The sequence below is a fragment of the Stegodyphus dumicola genome, chromosome 4 (genome assembly GCF_044657685.1).
Source record: "Stegodyphus dumicola isolate Sdum_Otavi_A_Nest chromosome 4, ASM4465768v1".
NCBI classification, from domain to species: Eukaryota; Metazoa; Arthropoda; class Arachnida; order Araneae; family Eresidae; genus Stegodyphus; species Stegodyphus dumicola.
The window spans coordinates 146,907,516-146,922,447 of NC_140771.1; the positions used below are offsets into that span (position 1 = coordinate 146,907,516).

A 14,932-nucleotide genomic window follows, 5' to 3' on the forward strand; every position below is an offset into this window, starting at 1 on the left:
TGCTTTCGGTCAGAGGAAATCATATCCCTTACCGAAACTCATCTATCTGAGAAATCACATTTTTGGTTTGTTTGCATAATATGCACAAATTGTGCATTTTTTGTTTACCGACCAATATCCTCAATAAAATTTAATTATTCCTTGTCCGGTGGTTCTTTTTTTCTCATATCTTGCAAGACCTATACATCATAATCAGTCACCAAAACATTTCCTTATCCGCACTTTATTTCCAAAATCATAATATTCTCTAACTGTTTTTAGCAATGCATATTTTTTTGTAAGTTATTTTTCCATCTCTACTTTGATTTAATTTTGGACTATCTGCTTCATTATGACGAAACTAAACACTATATATAAAAATAAAAACTGATCCATAATTTTTCAGAATGTAAATATTTCTTCCTACATGAAATTAGTTTAAACACAAATTTCTACATAATGGAACTAAAGATGTGCTACGCTTTTATCAATTGAAATCAATGTTAAAACAGTTGAACAGTTTTACCAATAATAAATATCTGAAAGGCTTTAATTTTACATAATTAATTTTCAAAACAGAATGCATGGAAATGTATTTCCTCAGCAGATAGTTGAGAGTTGACAGGAGACGGAGACATCATCATTTTACCAAGAGATTATACCTAATCTCTTGGTGAAATGGTATAGTCTCGCATCTCCGCATATACAGCATCTCGCATCTCCGCACTAGGAGATACACTACCCGACATTGAAAATGCAACACTAAGAAGGAATGGCCCGAAAAGTATGCAAATACTTGTACTAGGGGGAAAATTCCTGCCATTGCCGCATTCAGAAGACGAACTGTGGCAAATGGTTGACAAGGAATGAAGAGCCATTTCTTAGGACACAATCCGTAGTCTTATTGACTCTGTACCTAAAACGTGTTGCTTCGCGTATCGCCATCCAAGAGCCACCAGCTCAGCGACATTCCTTGCAGGGCTCATTCCACTCCACATACGGGCAGAACAAGAGGCAGTCTACACCACCCTCATATACCTCCGCAAAGATGCAACATTTGGCAACATAACAACAGCCCTCTGCAATTTCAAAGCCCAGGTAACACTATTCACACTCATACCGCACGTAAAGGCACAGGAATAAGCATTAACATCTCACGGTTACAGCCACTGTCAGTGACGCGAGTTTCAAGGGATACGCAAATATACATCGACGGCTTTAAGCAGGAAGACGGAGTAGGCAGCGAATTTGCACACTATGACAACGGAAGAATCATCCATGCATGGAAAGGACGCCTTGACTTAAACGACAGTGTGTTCCAGGCGGAGGTGCAGGTAATTATAACGGCGGTAGATTACATTTTCAATAATAATATAGAACGGGCGAAAATTTTCACAGACAGTATGCCAACACTTCTAACATTAGATAATCACAACCCCACCTCGCCCTTGACCATCAAATTACAACAACTTTTGCAGCGCAACCCGCAGAAACATCTGTCCTTAACATGGATCAAGGCACATGCAGAAAATGACGGGAATGAAGCAGCTGATAGCCTGGCCAAGCAAGCAGCCACTGATCCAGAAGCTGAAAAAATCACAATCCCAGCCCCTCCTTCCTACCTCAAAGGGTTATTACGGGGTCAAGGCCTAAAACTTTGGCAGGAAGACTGGACGCACTGCACAACTGGAAGGCGTACATACAGCTACCTCCCGAAAGTCGGCACTGAACTCAACATTGCAATAGCTCCTCTTACGGCTTATATTACGGGATACGGCCCATTCCCGACCTACTTCAATAGACATGGCATAACGACCACGGACATATGCGCCTGCGGAGTGGAAGGCTCCCCAGACCACCATGTTTTTGAATGCCATCTGACAGCAGGAAATCACCTCCCTCTTCCCACCAACAATAGAGAAGCTTATCACCGCTTCCTTATAAAGCACAAACCGGCAGTAAATACAATCTGCAAAGTTGTTAACAAGCTCAAGAGAATGGACCAAGATTTGTGCTCTCCTCATTAACCAAAACTCTCAAGGCATGATACACTAACTAAGTCAGCATGCAGTTCCCCATTCTCAGACACATAAGTCTACTAAAACTTACATAAGTCCCTATTACAGACATTTATCAAATAATGTACAGTCAAATGTTTCCAACATGTATTTAACATTTCCTCTTCTGTATGTGCATAATACTTAATTAAAAAAAAAAAAAATTTTGTTAACCTATGAGCCTGTATTTTAATCCTATTATTTTGTAACTGTATTTTTGTATTTGTATATTTAATTTGTATTTTTATTTGAATTTTATTATGAATATGCAAAATTACCATATCAAATTGCAACAACAAATGTCAAAACGGTCAAACGAATGCAATCTGCCCTTGTATGGTCATGTAAATGCTCTTGTTAACATCCTAAAAAGCTCCCGAGGCGGCCTCTTGAGGCCTCAGGGAGTTGTTCTTGGTTAGTGGAGGGCGCGGGACACATGCCTGTTTACCTCTGTTAGGCATCAGGCGTCCCCGCCCTCCGTTATCAACCAATCAACTTACTGAGCCGACGCAGTTCTCGCTCTGTATTCTGAATATCATTTCGAAATAAAGACTACTTATTGTTTGTTGCTGACTTTCTCTTTTTGCCGAGTTTTATCACTTTCTGACCATTCGTTCATGGTGTTGCATGTTCAATGTTGGATAGTGTACATCAAATAATATTGTAAGAGTTAGTTGCCGTTGTGGCTTAGGGCATAATTACTTACTTTACGTAAGTACTATATTATTTCAGATTCTCAAATTACTTTACAGCAGAACATACACTTATGATAGTATACATTACAAGTACACTTTACAAACTTTCCAGAAATTTAAAAGCATATATTGCAGGAAATGCAAATACAATAGTAGTACAGAGAGTCTGGCTTCAGAAATCACATGTTCTGTTCAGTCTAATCTATCTTTTCTACTATATTACCATTTCTACTACCAAGTCTGTTGCTGTTGTTGTTACTTATGCTCACTTGTCTGACAACAACATTAGCCCAAGCACACGAAATTCTTCATGGCAAAGAGAGCTCAAGATGCGCCTGTCGTTGGCAACAGCCTTGAGCACCTTACAGGTGAGAGTACGAATTTGCTCAGTTCTGCCAACAGTTTTGATGAAGAGCACCCAGGGATGACGGTTCCGGGTGTATCCCACCCCTCTTCCCTTCCAGCAAACCACTCGAGAGGATTTTCGTCTCGTCACATAGAGTGCCGCTATGCCACACCGACATTATACATTTACAAACATCTACCGCTTCTACGAGATTTGAACCCTGGTCCTTCGGCACGGCAGACAGGGACACTACGAAGTCTAAAGGCGGTAATTGTGCGAGTTGAAGTACTGCCGTCGATATTGTGCGATATGATCTGCATGTGGTGAATAGATGCGGATGCTATGGAGAATTAAAGTTCTGCATCATTTGATGGAATAAATGTTTACGCCACATTGAGGCTACATAAAGCACAATACGCTGCGTTACTGTCATATATTATAAGCGAAGGAATCTGTATGGTATTTCCCCATTTTATAGCGGCTGTACGGTGCAATGATTTGGCAAATTGTAGCGCTTTTTGCTTAACGTAACGAATATGAGAAAGCCACGTAAGCGGGCATTCTAGCATTATTCCGATATATTTTAATTGTGACATATTTAATGATTTTATCCCGGAGTTTCACGCCCGGCTTATATCTTAGAATAGGAATATTATATCTGAAAAGGAAAGGAAAAGAAAAAGATTAAATAATCTGACTTGTGCCCTAATGCTTGGGGTAAAAAATACGAAGGCAACTACTGTATAGAGAGGAGCTTTGATTTATCTTTTTGATTTGATACGTGAGGGGAAAAATAACTACCATCAGATAGGCTATGTTCTTACGTATTGAAATGAGTGAGAAGCATATCGCGCTTGAAATGGTTTATTCAAATATAAATTTTCGGTATGACTGTGTCAATTCCAGCTAGAGAAGATCTTTTGCTTCTGGATCAGTCTGTTATATATGGCAGTTTATTGGGCTACCCTATAGGCAGTTAATGTAACGATCGGTGAACGATAACACATCAGGTATTTTCGATCGACATCTGCGGACGACCTCCATTCATGGACACTATAGACTTATGCTCAGAATGGAAAATTTTTAAGTGGAGTTCCAACAGTTTGTGGTATCCGATGACTAAATAAAACTGTGTGTAACGATGATGAATTATTGCACTATTACTGTTTCGCAAATGTTTTAGTTGCAACCCAAGCCCCTTAAAGAAGGTATGTACACTACGAGTATCATTCTTTTCTAGTTAGGGGCCTTATTCTACATAAAGAACGGTATTTTAATGACTAACTGTATCAAATAACTCTAATTCTAAATATGTCAAGGTTTATTAATTTGTGTGTGCCAGAGTTAATAATAAACTCGTATATTATTTTAATGTGTTTAATTAGATCTTTCTACGGTGTTCAATATTATAGCAGATTTAAGTATTTGTTATAATTGTATGCAAGGTACGAGGGTTTAAGAAAATCATGGCTAAAATAGAAGTAAATTATTGCAAAATAAAACAAAATTCACATAATATTAAATAATGTTTTGTAATTCTTTGGTCTCTGTCGAGGAGCAGCCGAATGAATAATTAATAAAACAAGTTTCTGAATTATATCTGGACTAATTGTAAAACGAATTAAAGAATTCCTTAAATTAAAAATAATTAAATGAGAACATATTAATACAAAATTTAAAGAATTAAAAATTTTTCAAGAAATTTAAAACTTTTAAAAATTACGTAATGCTAAAACCTACTATTATCTGCAGTCAGTCATCAAGATATAACCTGCTCTAGCATCCCATTGTAAAAAATGCATTATATCAGATCGCTATATCATTATATGAGGGGTATAACGATATAGTGATTTGATATCATTATATCAGGGAAGTCGTAAAAATCCGTTATATCAAATCACCATTTAGGGCAGCCTCAAGTGGAATACTGCTGCTGGGTTTTGTATGATAAATGTGTAATATAGAAAAAACTGGGATATATTATTTGCTGTGTATATTTTTTAATTGTCAGTTTTTAATGTACTTACTTAAGGGTTCCGAAAATGCTCGTTCTTTAGAGGTTCTGACCTTCTGTGGCGTAAAAACCGCTTTCAGAACTCCATTTTCAATATTTCCTTCTACTACTCCCAAGCCTGGAGGCGCATCTTTGGATCGAAAAAGTTTGAAAGCAAATTCAGCATAGGTGGGCCCATCAATGGCACGAGAGTCACCAGCAGACAAACGTAGGGCTGCAACTGGCTTTCCGTCCACAAAAATATCAACATCGCAAGCTACTTGTTTATTATTAGTTACCAAAATTTCGTAACCGGAACGATGTGGCATGGCTACGTAGAAAAATGGGCCCGTGCTGCTCTTGTAAAAATTTCCTGGCTCAACACCGAGGCAGAAACCATTTTCTTCTATAAATTTCTTTGGCCACTCCTCCTGTTAAACAAAACAGATACTTTATTAATGGAAAATCAGCTGCATTGCATTTTAAATTCAATAACTATCAACATGGTCTATAAAGGAGCTGATGAAATTGAAATTTGAAGATCATTTGTGAGGTGTTCACTCATTTAAACTGGCGGGGAAAATAAACACTTCAGCGCATGTTTTCAGATACTAAAAGCCAAATTTGTTTTCATCCTAAAATTACGTCCTTAAAACTATAATTATCGTCTGGACTCAGTCTAATGAAGTGAAATCTCAGTTTAAGAGTTTAAGTCGTTCCTGAAACCCGTTCATCATCAGCAATGTCCGCAAACTGAAGCACCATTCGTCTCTGCTTGACACTCATAGGGCTTCTCACTCAAATTTATGCAATGTCATTTGTTCTTGCCTACGTTTAAAAATGTTTCTAAAGTGAGACAAGGCATTGTTATTGGAAAGTGCTTATGTTACAGCTTGCTGTTGCTGTTGCTTAGTCCAAAATTTTATCTAAAAGTACAGTACCATAGATAGCAAAAACGTCGTTAGCGTCAAAGTGCAAAGTCTCTGCTTGAAACCCAATTTAGCTTAAATTTCTTATAATAAGCCGAATTCAAGATCCTGTACAGTACTTAATGTTAGGCGCTGTTAACAAGAGTTGATATATGCTTAAATTACTTTAATACATCTACTTTACAAGTACTGCATGAATAAATCTCTCTGAACTGTAGATTATATTAGGTTCATTTCCGGATAACAGAACTAAGAATAGCTTAATCAATTTCTCTCATTTTCCTTTGTTTACTGAAAATAAAAATCAGTTTCTAAAAATCCTTTAGGAAGACAATTCTGGGAAAAAAAGTCATCTAAATAATTGTCTAATCATCACAGATTTCTTCTTTTCTCCCTAAGGTACAAACAATTTCTCTGTCCAAGTAACAGGAAGCTCTGAAAACTTTGGAAACAATAAACTAACTAGATAGAGAAAACATGTCCTATGATTCTTCTCTTAATTGGAAAAATTCAACAAAACACGCAGGAGGCTACGAAATGAGTTGAATTCACCTTTTTGCCGGGATTCAGACTCGGGTCGGACTAGCAATATCATTTTATCTATTAAATGCATCTGAAATACTCTAATCCCTAAATTAAACGTGCTGCTTAATTTTAAATTAGCATCAAGTCTTTCAGGGCCATATAACAAGCATTTTCAGTTTAAGATATGTTTCTAATCTACTTACCCAAGTAGTTTCTTTTGTTTCTTCCTTAATGCTATCGATTATTTCTACCCTCTCCAGTACATGAGATAAGTTATCTTGGAAACCTTTGGGTTTTTTGTATTCACTAGTGGCCACTTTAGGAAAAACAAAGGGCAGTTTTGCAGCTTTTTGTTTTTGAGTTTGTTCTAATTGACCTGCTGGTGACTCAGAACTGCTTCCAATACCAGATGAAGAATCACTGTATCTGCATAAAAAGTAAGAAAAGTTAAGTTTGCACAAGGAGGCAAAGAAATAGCATTATTTTTATAATATACATATAATTTACTATTAGAAGAAGGAAAGGAAATTTAATTAAGGTATGAATTATTAGAAGAAACTTTAGTAAGTATTTTAAGTAGCTTTCCAATTCGGTATTCAAAATTATCTTTATTTCTATTGCAGTAATAGAAAATTCGTTCAACCGTAAAAGTTCCAAATATTAAATTCAAATCCAAAATACTGAAAAAGTAGCTATAGTCATTGATTCCATATTATTGACTTGTCAAGAGGAACAAACCAATCTACTATCAATCAACAAAAGCGAAACTGAGAGTGTTTCGTCTTTTTTTCAAATAAAGATCAAATAAGTTATTTTGTCAGATAATACGCTAAGCACAATACTCAATTATTAGAAAGATATTAGTCTACTTAAGTAATGTCGTATGTAACATTTTAATTTTTTCATGGGCCAAAATGAATTTTAAATTTTACTTACTGTTGATACGCTTGCTAAATTTTGTAGTAGCCATTTTACTGTTCAAAAAGGAAAGTTAGTTTGCAATACCGGTCTAACGACCTTTAGAGTTGCTATATTCGAAGATGGGAGAATACAAATTACTTTTTGTCGCTATCACAAAATTCTGAATTGGAGAGAAATGTAATGAAAGAAGTGTTCTGATTTATTGTTGACCAAGAAAACCAAAATTGTATGGAAGGGGGTGCAAATGGAGAGAATTCCATTCTCTTTTTGACAAAATTTAGAAAATTAAAATGATAAAAATGCTCAGAGTAAAATTTCATAATTTTATAATTATTTCTGGCTGAAAATCAAGGAAAACGAAAATGGGAAGATTGCAGTCAAAAGTGTGTATATAAATATATATGTGTGTGTGTGGGTGGGTGTAAAATATAAAATATGAAACAAAATTATTAAACTTAATTGGAATTAATTGGCAATAGATCTTTAAGTTCGCAATTTTTAATTAAACACATCTTCTCTTCAACGATACCATATGAAACATTTTGCGTCACTCTGTAACATATTACATCATTTTTTCCCTGCCATTTCTCTGCACTGCGAAAAACTTCTGTTCAGTCGCTGCTCAGGATTAAAGCAGACTTTCCGAGCTTATAAATACGACTGCAGCTAATACGTATCGCTCTTTCATCACTTGCTCTGCCAAACCGCTAAGCTTCTCTCTGTATTATCTAGAACATAAGCTGCGTATATAAAAGTTACGGAGCATATTTAACACCCTTACTGTTGTACCAGTTTAAGAAAAAATGTATTCTTCAATATTATTTCCGTTCAAATTAAAAATTATATTTTAACCAGCAAGCTAGTAATGATTTTCGCTCCAGTCAGATCTACGCAACAGTTTTTCTCAGCTGTGATTAAAAAGTGGATCTAAATTCTATTAATACACCAAGTTCTCTCTCTGGTAAATTCTATCAATGCACCACTCTTGCGAGCGTCTAAAATATCATATATATATATGTAGATTTATCAACCAAAATATTGCTATTAATTCTACATGTTTCGCTTCTCTCCTAATTAATTACTCCCTACTCATTAATTCGCATTTTGAGCGATATTAATAATATTTATTAATTTAATATTTTTTTTTTTTTTTTGCTTTTGATTTTGATATGCTATATATGCGTGGGAGTCTATGTGTGCATATAAACATATAATTTATTATAAAAATTTTAATTAAATTTGGTGTAGATTGAATTTTTTTACTAACAATGGAATACAAATGCATTATATTATTTGTACAAATGTACAAACTATTTGCATTAATAACATAATTTGTGGAAATGCAGAATAATTTAATTTAAAAAATTCAGTTTTTCATTTTTTTTTCGACTTAATGAAGCGGTTGTTTGAAAAACCGAATTTTGTTTTTTGCTTTGCCAAGCATAATTTTTAAAATTGCATCCATCCATCCATACATAGATGAAATCTGTTAATATTCTCATAAAACACTGATTATTATAGATAGATGCCTTATTGTGAAACCCAAAGTAAAATCTTACGTGAATGTGACCTTAAAAAATGTTATTATCGTGTGTCCTGCATAGGGAACACATACCACAATTTCCAAACAGAGATATGAACAGGCATATATACAAAATTATTATCATTATTCGAAAAAAAATGAACTTCTTTTAAATGTTGATCTTTAAATGCGGATCTAAAAGCAATGAGCAAATGTTTGCCTGCGTCAGGAAGTTTGAACCAAAGTCACGCCAACATAGCGCAATAAATAAAAGCTAAATTAAATATCAGCCATCTTAATCTCATTTCAGAGATAGATATTCACTGTACCATTCTTGCAGATAGGCCGCAAAACGCATAATGGTTTTTGATCTCAACGGAGGAAAAAGCATGTACAAGTATAAACGAGGTAAATTAACCGACAATTCTGCCAAGTTAGTTTAAAATGTTCTGTTTATCAGAAAATTGATCGTTTCTTATGACTCTCATGATCTCAGGATCATTTATATTATTATTTGATAATTTAATGTTTATGACGTGATTCAGGGGAAAATTTTACAACTGCATCTTCATCTGCATTTGCAATCACTCCAATTTAGCATTTTAAAAATAGGAATAAATTTTCGAATCAGTTTTTGTTACCTGTTACATTACCCTTTTCGCGTTTAGATTTTTTCTTCTCAGATACAGAAGGGAAAAATCTTTACCTATTATTATAATTGAGTGAAATTTCTCTATGTCGTTTTGATATAATAACGAATAGCTGTTAAAATTTAACTATAATTACTGTTCAATTTCATATGAAATTCCAAATTCAAGTTGGTTGTTGGTGGTCTCAAACTGGCGATCCCCGAAACAGTTTTGCGTGACCGCGTTATTTGATGTCCCAGCTTACATTATTTTTATAACCATTAAAAACGAACCTGAATAATGCAGAAGGAAATGTACAAACTGAGCTAATTAATTTACAGTATCATATAGATCGTATTCAAATATTTGAAGACACAAATTTGAATAATTTTTATTCATATTTTTAAAAAATAAATATGATCAGTAACGTTTTTTTACTAGGAATAATCGCTTTGTTTTGAATAAATTTATGTATAAATCAACTCGTTTTGAAGATAGTTTTTAGCAATTTTTCTACAATCTTTATCGGGATGAAAACGCCATTAAGTGTCAAGTTGTAGTAAGATATAAAGAAAATTTAGTTATTTTCATACAAATATACGTATTTTAACTTATGTCCCAAAGAAAAATCTAATAAGTAAGAGAAAGAGACTAGATTGTCATTATTTATCCTCAAATTTTATCTCAGAAAAGGTTTCTTTGAAAATTTGGAAAGTTTTCGTAACTTGTTTATCCATAGTTTAAATCAAAGTAACTTAGTTAACTATTATTTAAACATATTAGAGTTATCTGAAACAAAAGTGAGTCTTAAATACTAATATTTAGCTGTAAGTATGCTCGAATTACAAACTGTAATCACAAAAATGTCTTGTAGTTACCAACTTTATTTTTCAGGTAGAATACACATGTAAATTTGAAATTTTACTTTGCTTTTTTATTATTTGAGTAGGTTTTGGTAAATATTTAGTTCAAACTGTTTTTAGTTTGCATTTTGTTAATTAAATAATCCACTTTGCTTAAAAAATGTAGTCCATCAGCTATTTTCGAATCATGCATTCAACCCGCATGAAATTTGAGTTTCAGACCACTGGTATAAGCAATATCACTGGTGTACTTTCATATTTGGCCAAAACAGCATGTATCTTTAATCTGTAAAATCTGATTTCTGTTTAAAATTTGTTTCATTTTCAGTACATTTAAATATTTTGAGCAGTCTTACTTGGATATCTAAAGTGATCCCTTTGCTCTTTTTTCTTCCCATTTCTACTATAATATTATATTTGATTTCAGAAATGATGACATAACGAAAGGTTTATAATAATTGAAGGAAATAAATTTGTTAATCAAAGAAAGCGCTAAGCTTTGATATTCGCTGCATTGGCACTAAGGGGTATAATCAAAAACCTCTATTATACCCCTGGTTTTCACATACAGTTCTTTTTACATACTTGGAACTGACACATATCAAATAAGGGAAAATGTTTTAAACGTATCTAATAAAAAATACTTACAAATGCAACTTTTTAGACAAATTATGAACTTTTTTTTTAAAGCCGAAAAGGATAAAGATTCAGCAGTGCCTTCGCCCGGACTCAAGTTGGAGATATCCCGATTGTCTGAGTGATGTCAGGGCCGGACCTTTTGGGGGGAAATGTAAGAAGGGAGGAAATGTTCCTATTAAAATTTACTGCTTTTTTCATATTTGTATGTGCTGTTATAAATTATCCACTGTACGTAAACAATGTTGACTAACTGCTGGGCGTGACGTTGGAAATGGAATGCATGGTGCGAAAATCTAGTAAAAGCATTATAGCTAACCACAGTACACACTTCACCCCCACTTCACGTGCATGAGGCATAAGATTTTAATGTGCCAAACATAAGTTTTTAACGTACGTGTCAACGTGAAAATTTACATCCGCTAAAAATATAGTGACAGAATGTGGAAAAACTTTGTCATTAAAGAAAAATATTTTTATTTGCAACAAAGAAAACAGTGAAAAACTGAGCGAAAATGGTTAATATACTACCCAAGAAGTAAAGTAATTTACTGCTATGTTTGCAAGATATTTTCGATGAACAAATAATTTTTATGGAAGGATACTCGGACTGAAAAAATGCAAATAACTCGAAAGTTCTACTGATCGTAGGCATTCTGTCAACATTTTTATAATGTGAAATTTAGTTGAGGGACAAACAAACGTTACATTAAAAATGTATTTAGAAGAAAAAAAATGTAAAAGAAAAGTACTGCTACGTGTAGTAGCAACAATAAAATTTTTGGCTAAACAATTCCTTGCATTTCGTGGCAATTTTGCTTCGCATAGTGGAAATTATGTAGGAGCTCCGAAATATCTTACAGAATTTGATGAGATTTTAAGTATAAATAAATAGTTTAGATAGCGTATAAAATAGTTTAGATCAACTGGAAGGGGCAACCTGAGTCACCTTTCGTCATCCATTTGTGATGAATTCTTACAAATGGTGAAAAAAAATATCAGAAGTGATAGCAAATATTTTTCAACTGTAACTAACTGTTACAGCATATGTAGACCAATTAACGTTTATATTGTGTTATTTGTCAGAAGATAGAATCCAAGTATAGAGATTTTTTTGATTTTCCCCTATTTTTTCCGCGAACAAGAAAATCTGCAGAAAATGAAGTTTTAAAGAATCTTGAAATATTAAGTCTTATATTCAACTATAGAGGACAAACCTGCGACATTACGGGAAATATGTCTGGAAAATACAGTGGGCTTCAAAAAGCATTAAAAATGTAGTCAAACAGCCGATTACGTTACTTGTGCTTCAGATTTGTCGAATTTGATGGCAAATAGTGATAGTGATGTTTACAAACAACAGTATATTTTAATTTACTGGAGAATGTTTATACCTTTCTTTCAGCATACTCACAGGCAGAAAGGTTTAGAAAATTGCTTTGCGGCAAATAATAAACATTTTACTGTTAAAAAAATATATACCGTTAGATGGTCTTGTACAGCTGATTCAATTAAGGCTATTCGGATTGAGCTCAACCAAATAAAAATGGTCTGATCTCAGAAATATTCTCTAAAAATGGAATCATGAAAAATAACAAAACAAAATTAGTAATTTAGAATTCATTTTTATTAACGGTTATTTGGGGTAAAATTCTTTGCAGAATATATGCAAGCAGTAAGTCCATACAAAATGCTACTGTGTCAATCCCGTTTATGGCAAATACTTTTCATAATTTTATTTAATTATGTTCATAAATTGAGAAATTTATTTCTAAAAATAAATTTGAAGGAAGAAGAGGCATTAACCGCTCAGATAAACTTATTCCTAGTAAAAAAGGCCCTAAAAAAGGAGATAAGTTTTTGATGAAGTTTATTATGATGACTAAGATATGGTTCATATAATCGCTAAGAAAATTTTAAACGCTATTGTTTTTATGCGATTTGTGAAAAAAAATCTTAACTCTATTGGTATATTGATACACAATTATACGCATCTTCAGAAGTAGATATTGCAGTTTTTTGAATACGATAAAATTATACATTTCTATATAATTTTATTTAATTGGAATAAAAACTAAAACTTTTGGTTTTGCTTTACATAGAAAATTAATTTTTCAATAAAAATTAACATATGTATTAGCTTTACAATTATCTCAGGAACATTTTTTATGCATTTATTTATTTATGTTTTCATTTTCTAATTTATGAGTATATTTTGTGTGATCTCTTTCTTGTATGGAGGGGTCCGGTAGGAAAAAATGTCTAGGGCTCTAAAATTGGTTGATCCGGCCTTGCCTGACGTTCTTCCATTTACACCACGAAGGCACATGGTAAAGAAAGAGAAACATCCCTTATATTCTCCTCTATTAAAGGGCTACTTGGAAGGTGGAAACTCAGCCACCAAATATAGAGACAACAATCTATAGTCCAAAATTTAGTTCAAAGGCCACTTAGAATTTTTTTTTGGGGGGGACGGAAAGCCAAGAAACATAAGGGATCAGCTATGCTTTCATCAGGATCCTAACTCCTAACCTCCTGACTGCCAGCCGGATATACTTCCAATTACACCATGAAGGCACGTCGTGAGAAAAGAGAAAAACCTCTTAATATCGTCAATACACTGTGTTTTATGTTTTCATACCTTTAATATACGGATTTCTGAGGTTAAATTAGATTAAATTTAGTGGCTGCATTTCGTACCTTTATGCATTGATCCCTTGATTAATGCGGTTTTTGATGATATATTTCTGTTTCAATAATATAATAATAATGATAATAGTTTAGGTGTTATTTAAAAATAGCAATTATTCAAAATTTAATTGGGCTTCAGCAATTTTTTTTTTTTTTTTTTTTTTTTTTTGGATTAGCTTGGCATTAGTAAACATAATTGGTTGAGATGTTTGGTGTTTCCATTGTTGTGTTCATCTTGTTTATTAGACGTATACGTTCTCGAATGGAAATGTTATGATAAAGTGTACATTTGCGAACATTAAATTTCAATTTCTGTATTGATTTGAAAACTTTAATAAATATATTTGGTTCTCGTTCTCCCCTCCCTGTTATACGCATTTAAAACTGATTGCTTAAATGCATAAAACGTTTAACAAATGTATGTTTGATAAGATAATTTAATTTTAAACAGGAAAGCTCTGCGATCGGACGTTGCATCATTTTCTGAGAAATGAAAGCGGATTTAAGATGAAACCGTAATTTACATTTATCCTGTTTAAAAAAGCATCTCAGCAAATTGCATCTATGTCTGAATGATATGAATAGGCGTCGGAACTAAATTGTACAAGGAACTGGGCTTGTACAAAGAAAGTTAATCTATTTCAGAACGGAAGCAAACAATCTCTAACAAGAACAACCTAACTATTCTAAGAACTACCTAGCTTGATTACTGGGTAATTAAATGGCCGGATCTACTTTTTCTGTAGCAGTATGAGCTACAATTATGTATTTAACTCGTCGATAACTTCCATTTACATATCTATCTGGTCTGAGAGAATATTTGTGATGGAAAACAACACAAGGCAAGAGAGTATAAATAAATATAAAACTTAGTACAACATAAAACCTAATAGTTAATGTATTTTAAGATAGTTGTAAGATTAATAAAGAAACATTCGTGACAAAATGATCACAGGTAGCAAGACAGAATGTTACTGGAAGACGTTCATGATGCAGATGTGAAGATCTAAAAACCGTTTGCAACACTTATTAATGCACAAAACGTTACATTATGCTAGTTTACGGTCTTGTCATCACTTTATGTCACTTGAGTTTGACTGTTTTCGTATTTAATATATCTCTTTCTCTACCTAGATTTCACTACTT

General features: G+C 33.4%; 1 protein-coding gene across 3 annotated transcripts in view; it reads right to left on the minus strand.

Moving 5' to 3' along the window:
* The window catches only part of LOC118191355 (uncharacterized), a 45,670-nt gene that overhangs the window by 11,319 nt on the left and 19,419 nt on the right, over positions 1–14,932 (minus strand). For all 3 annotated transcript variants that reach the window (XM_035362156.2, XM_035362155.2, XM_035362157.2), the window contains 2 exons: positions 6,728–6,950; positions 5,105–5,501 (listed from right to left, as the gene is read on the minus strand). In XM_035362156.2, coding sequence (XP_035218047.1) covers positions 5,105–5,501; positions 6,728–6,950 — 620 coding nt within the window. The remainder of the gene's footprint in view (positions 1–5,104; positions 5,502–6,727; positions 6,951–14,932) is intronic.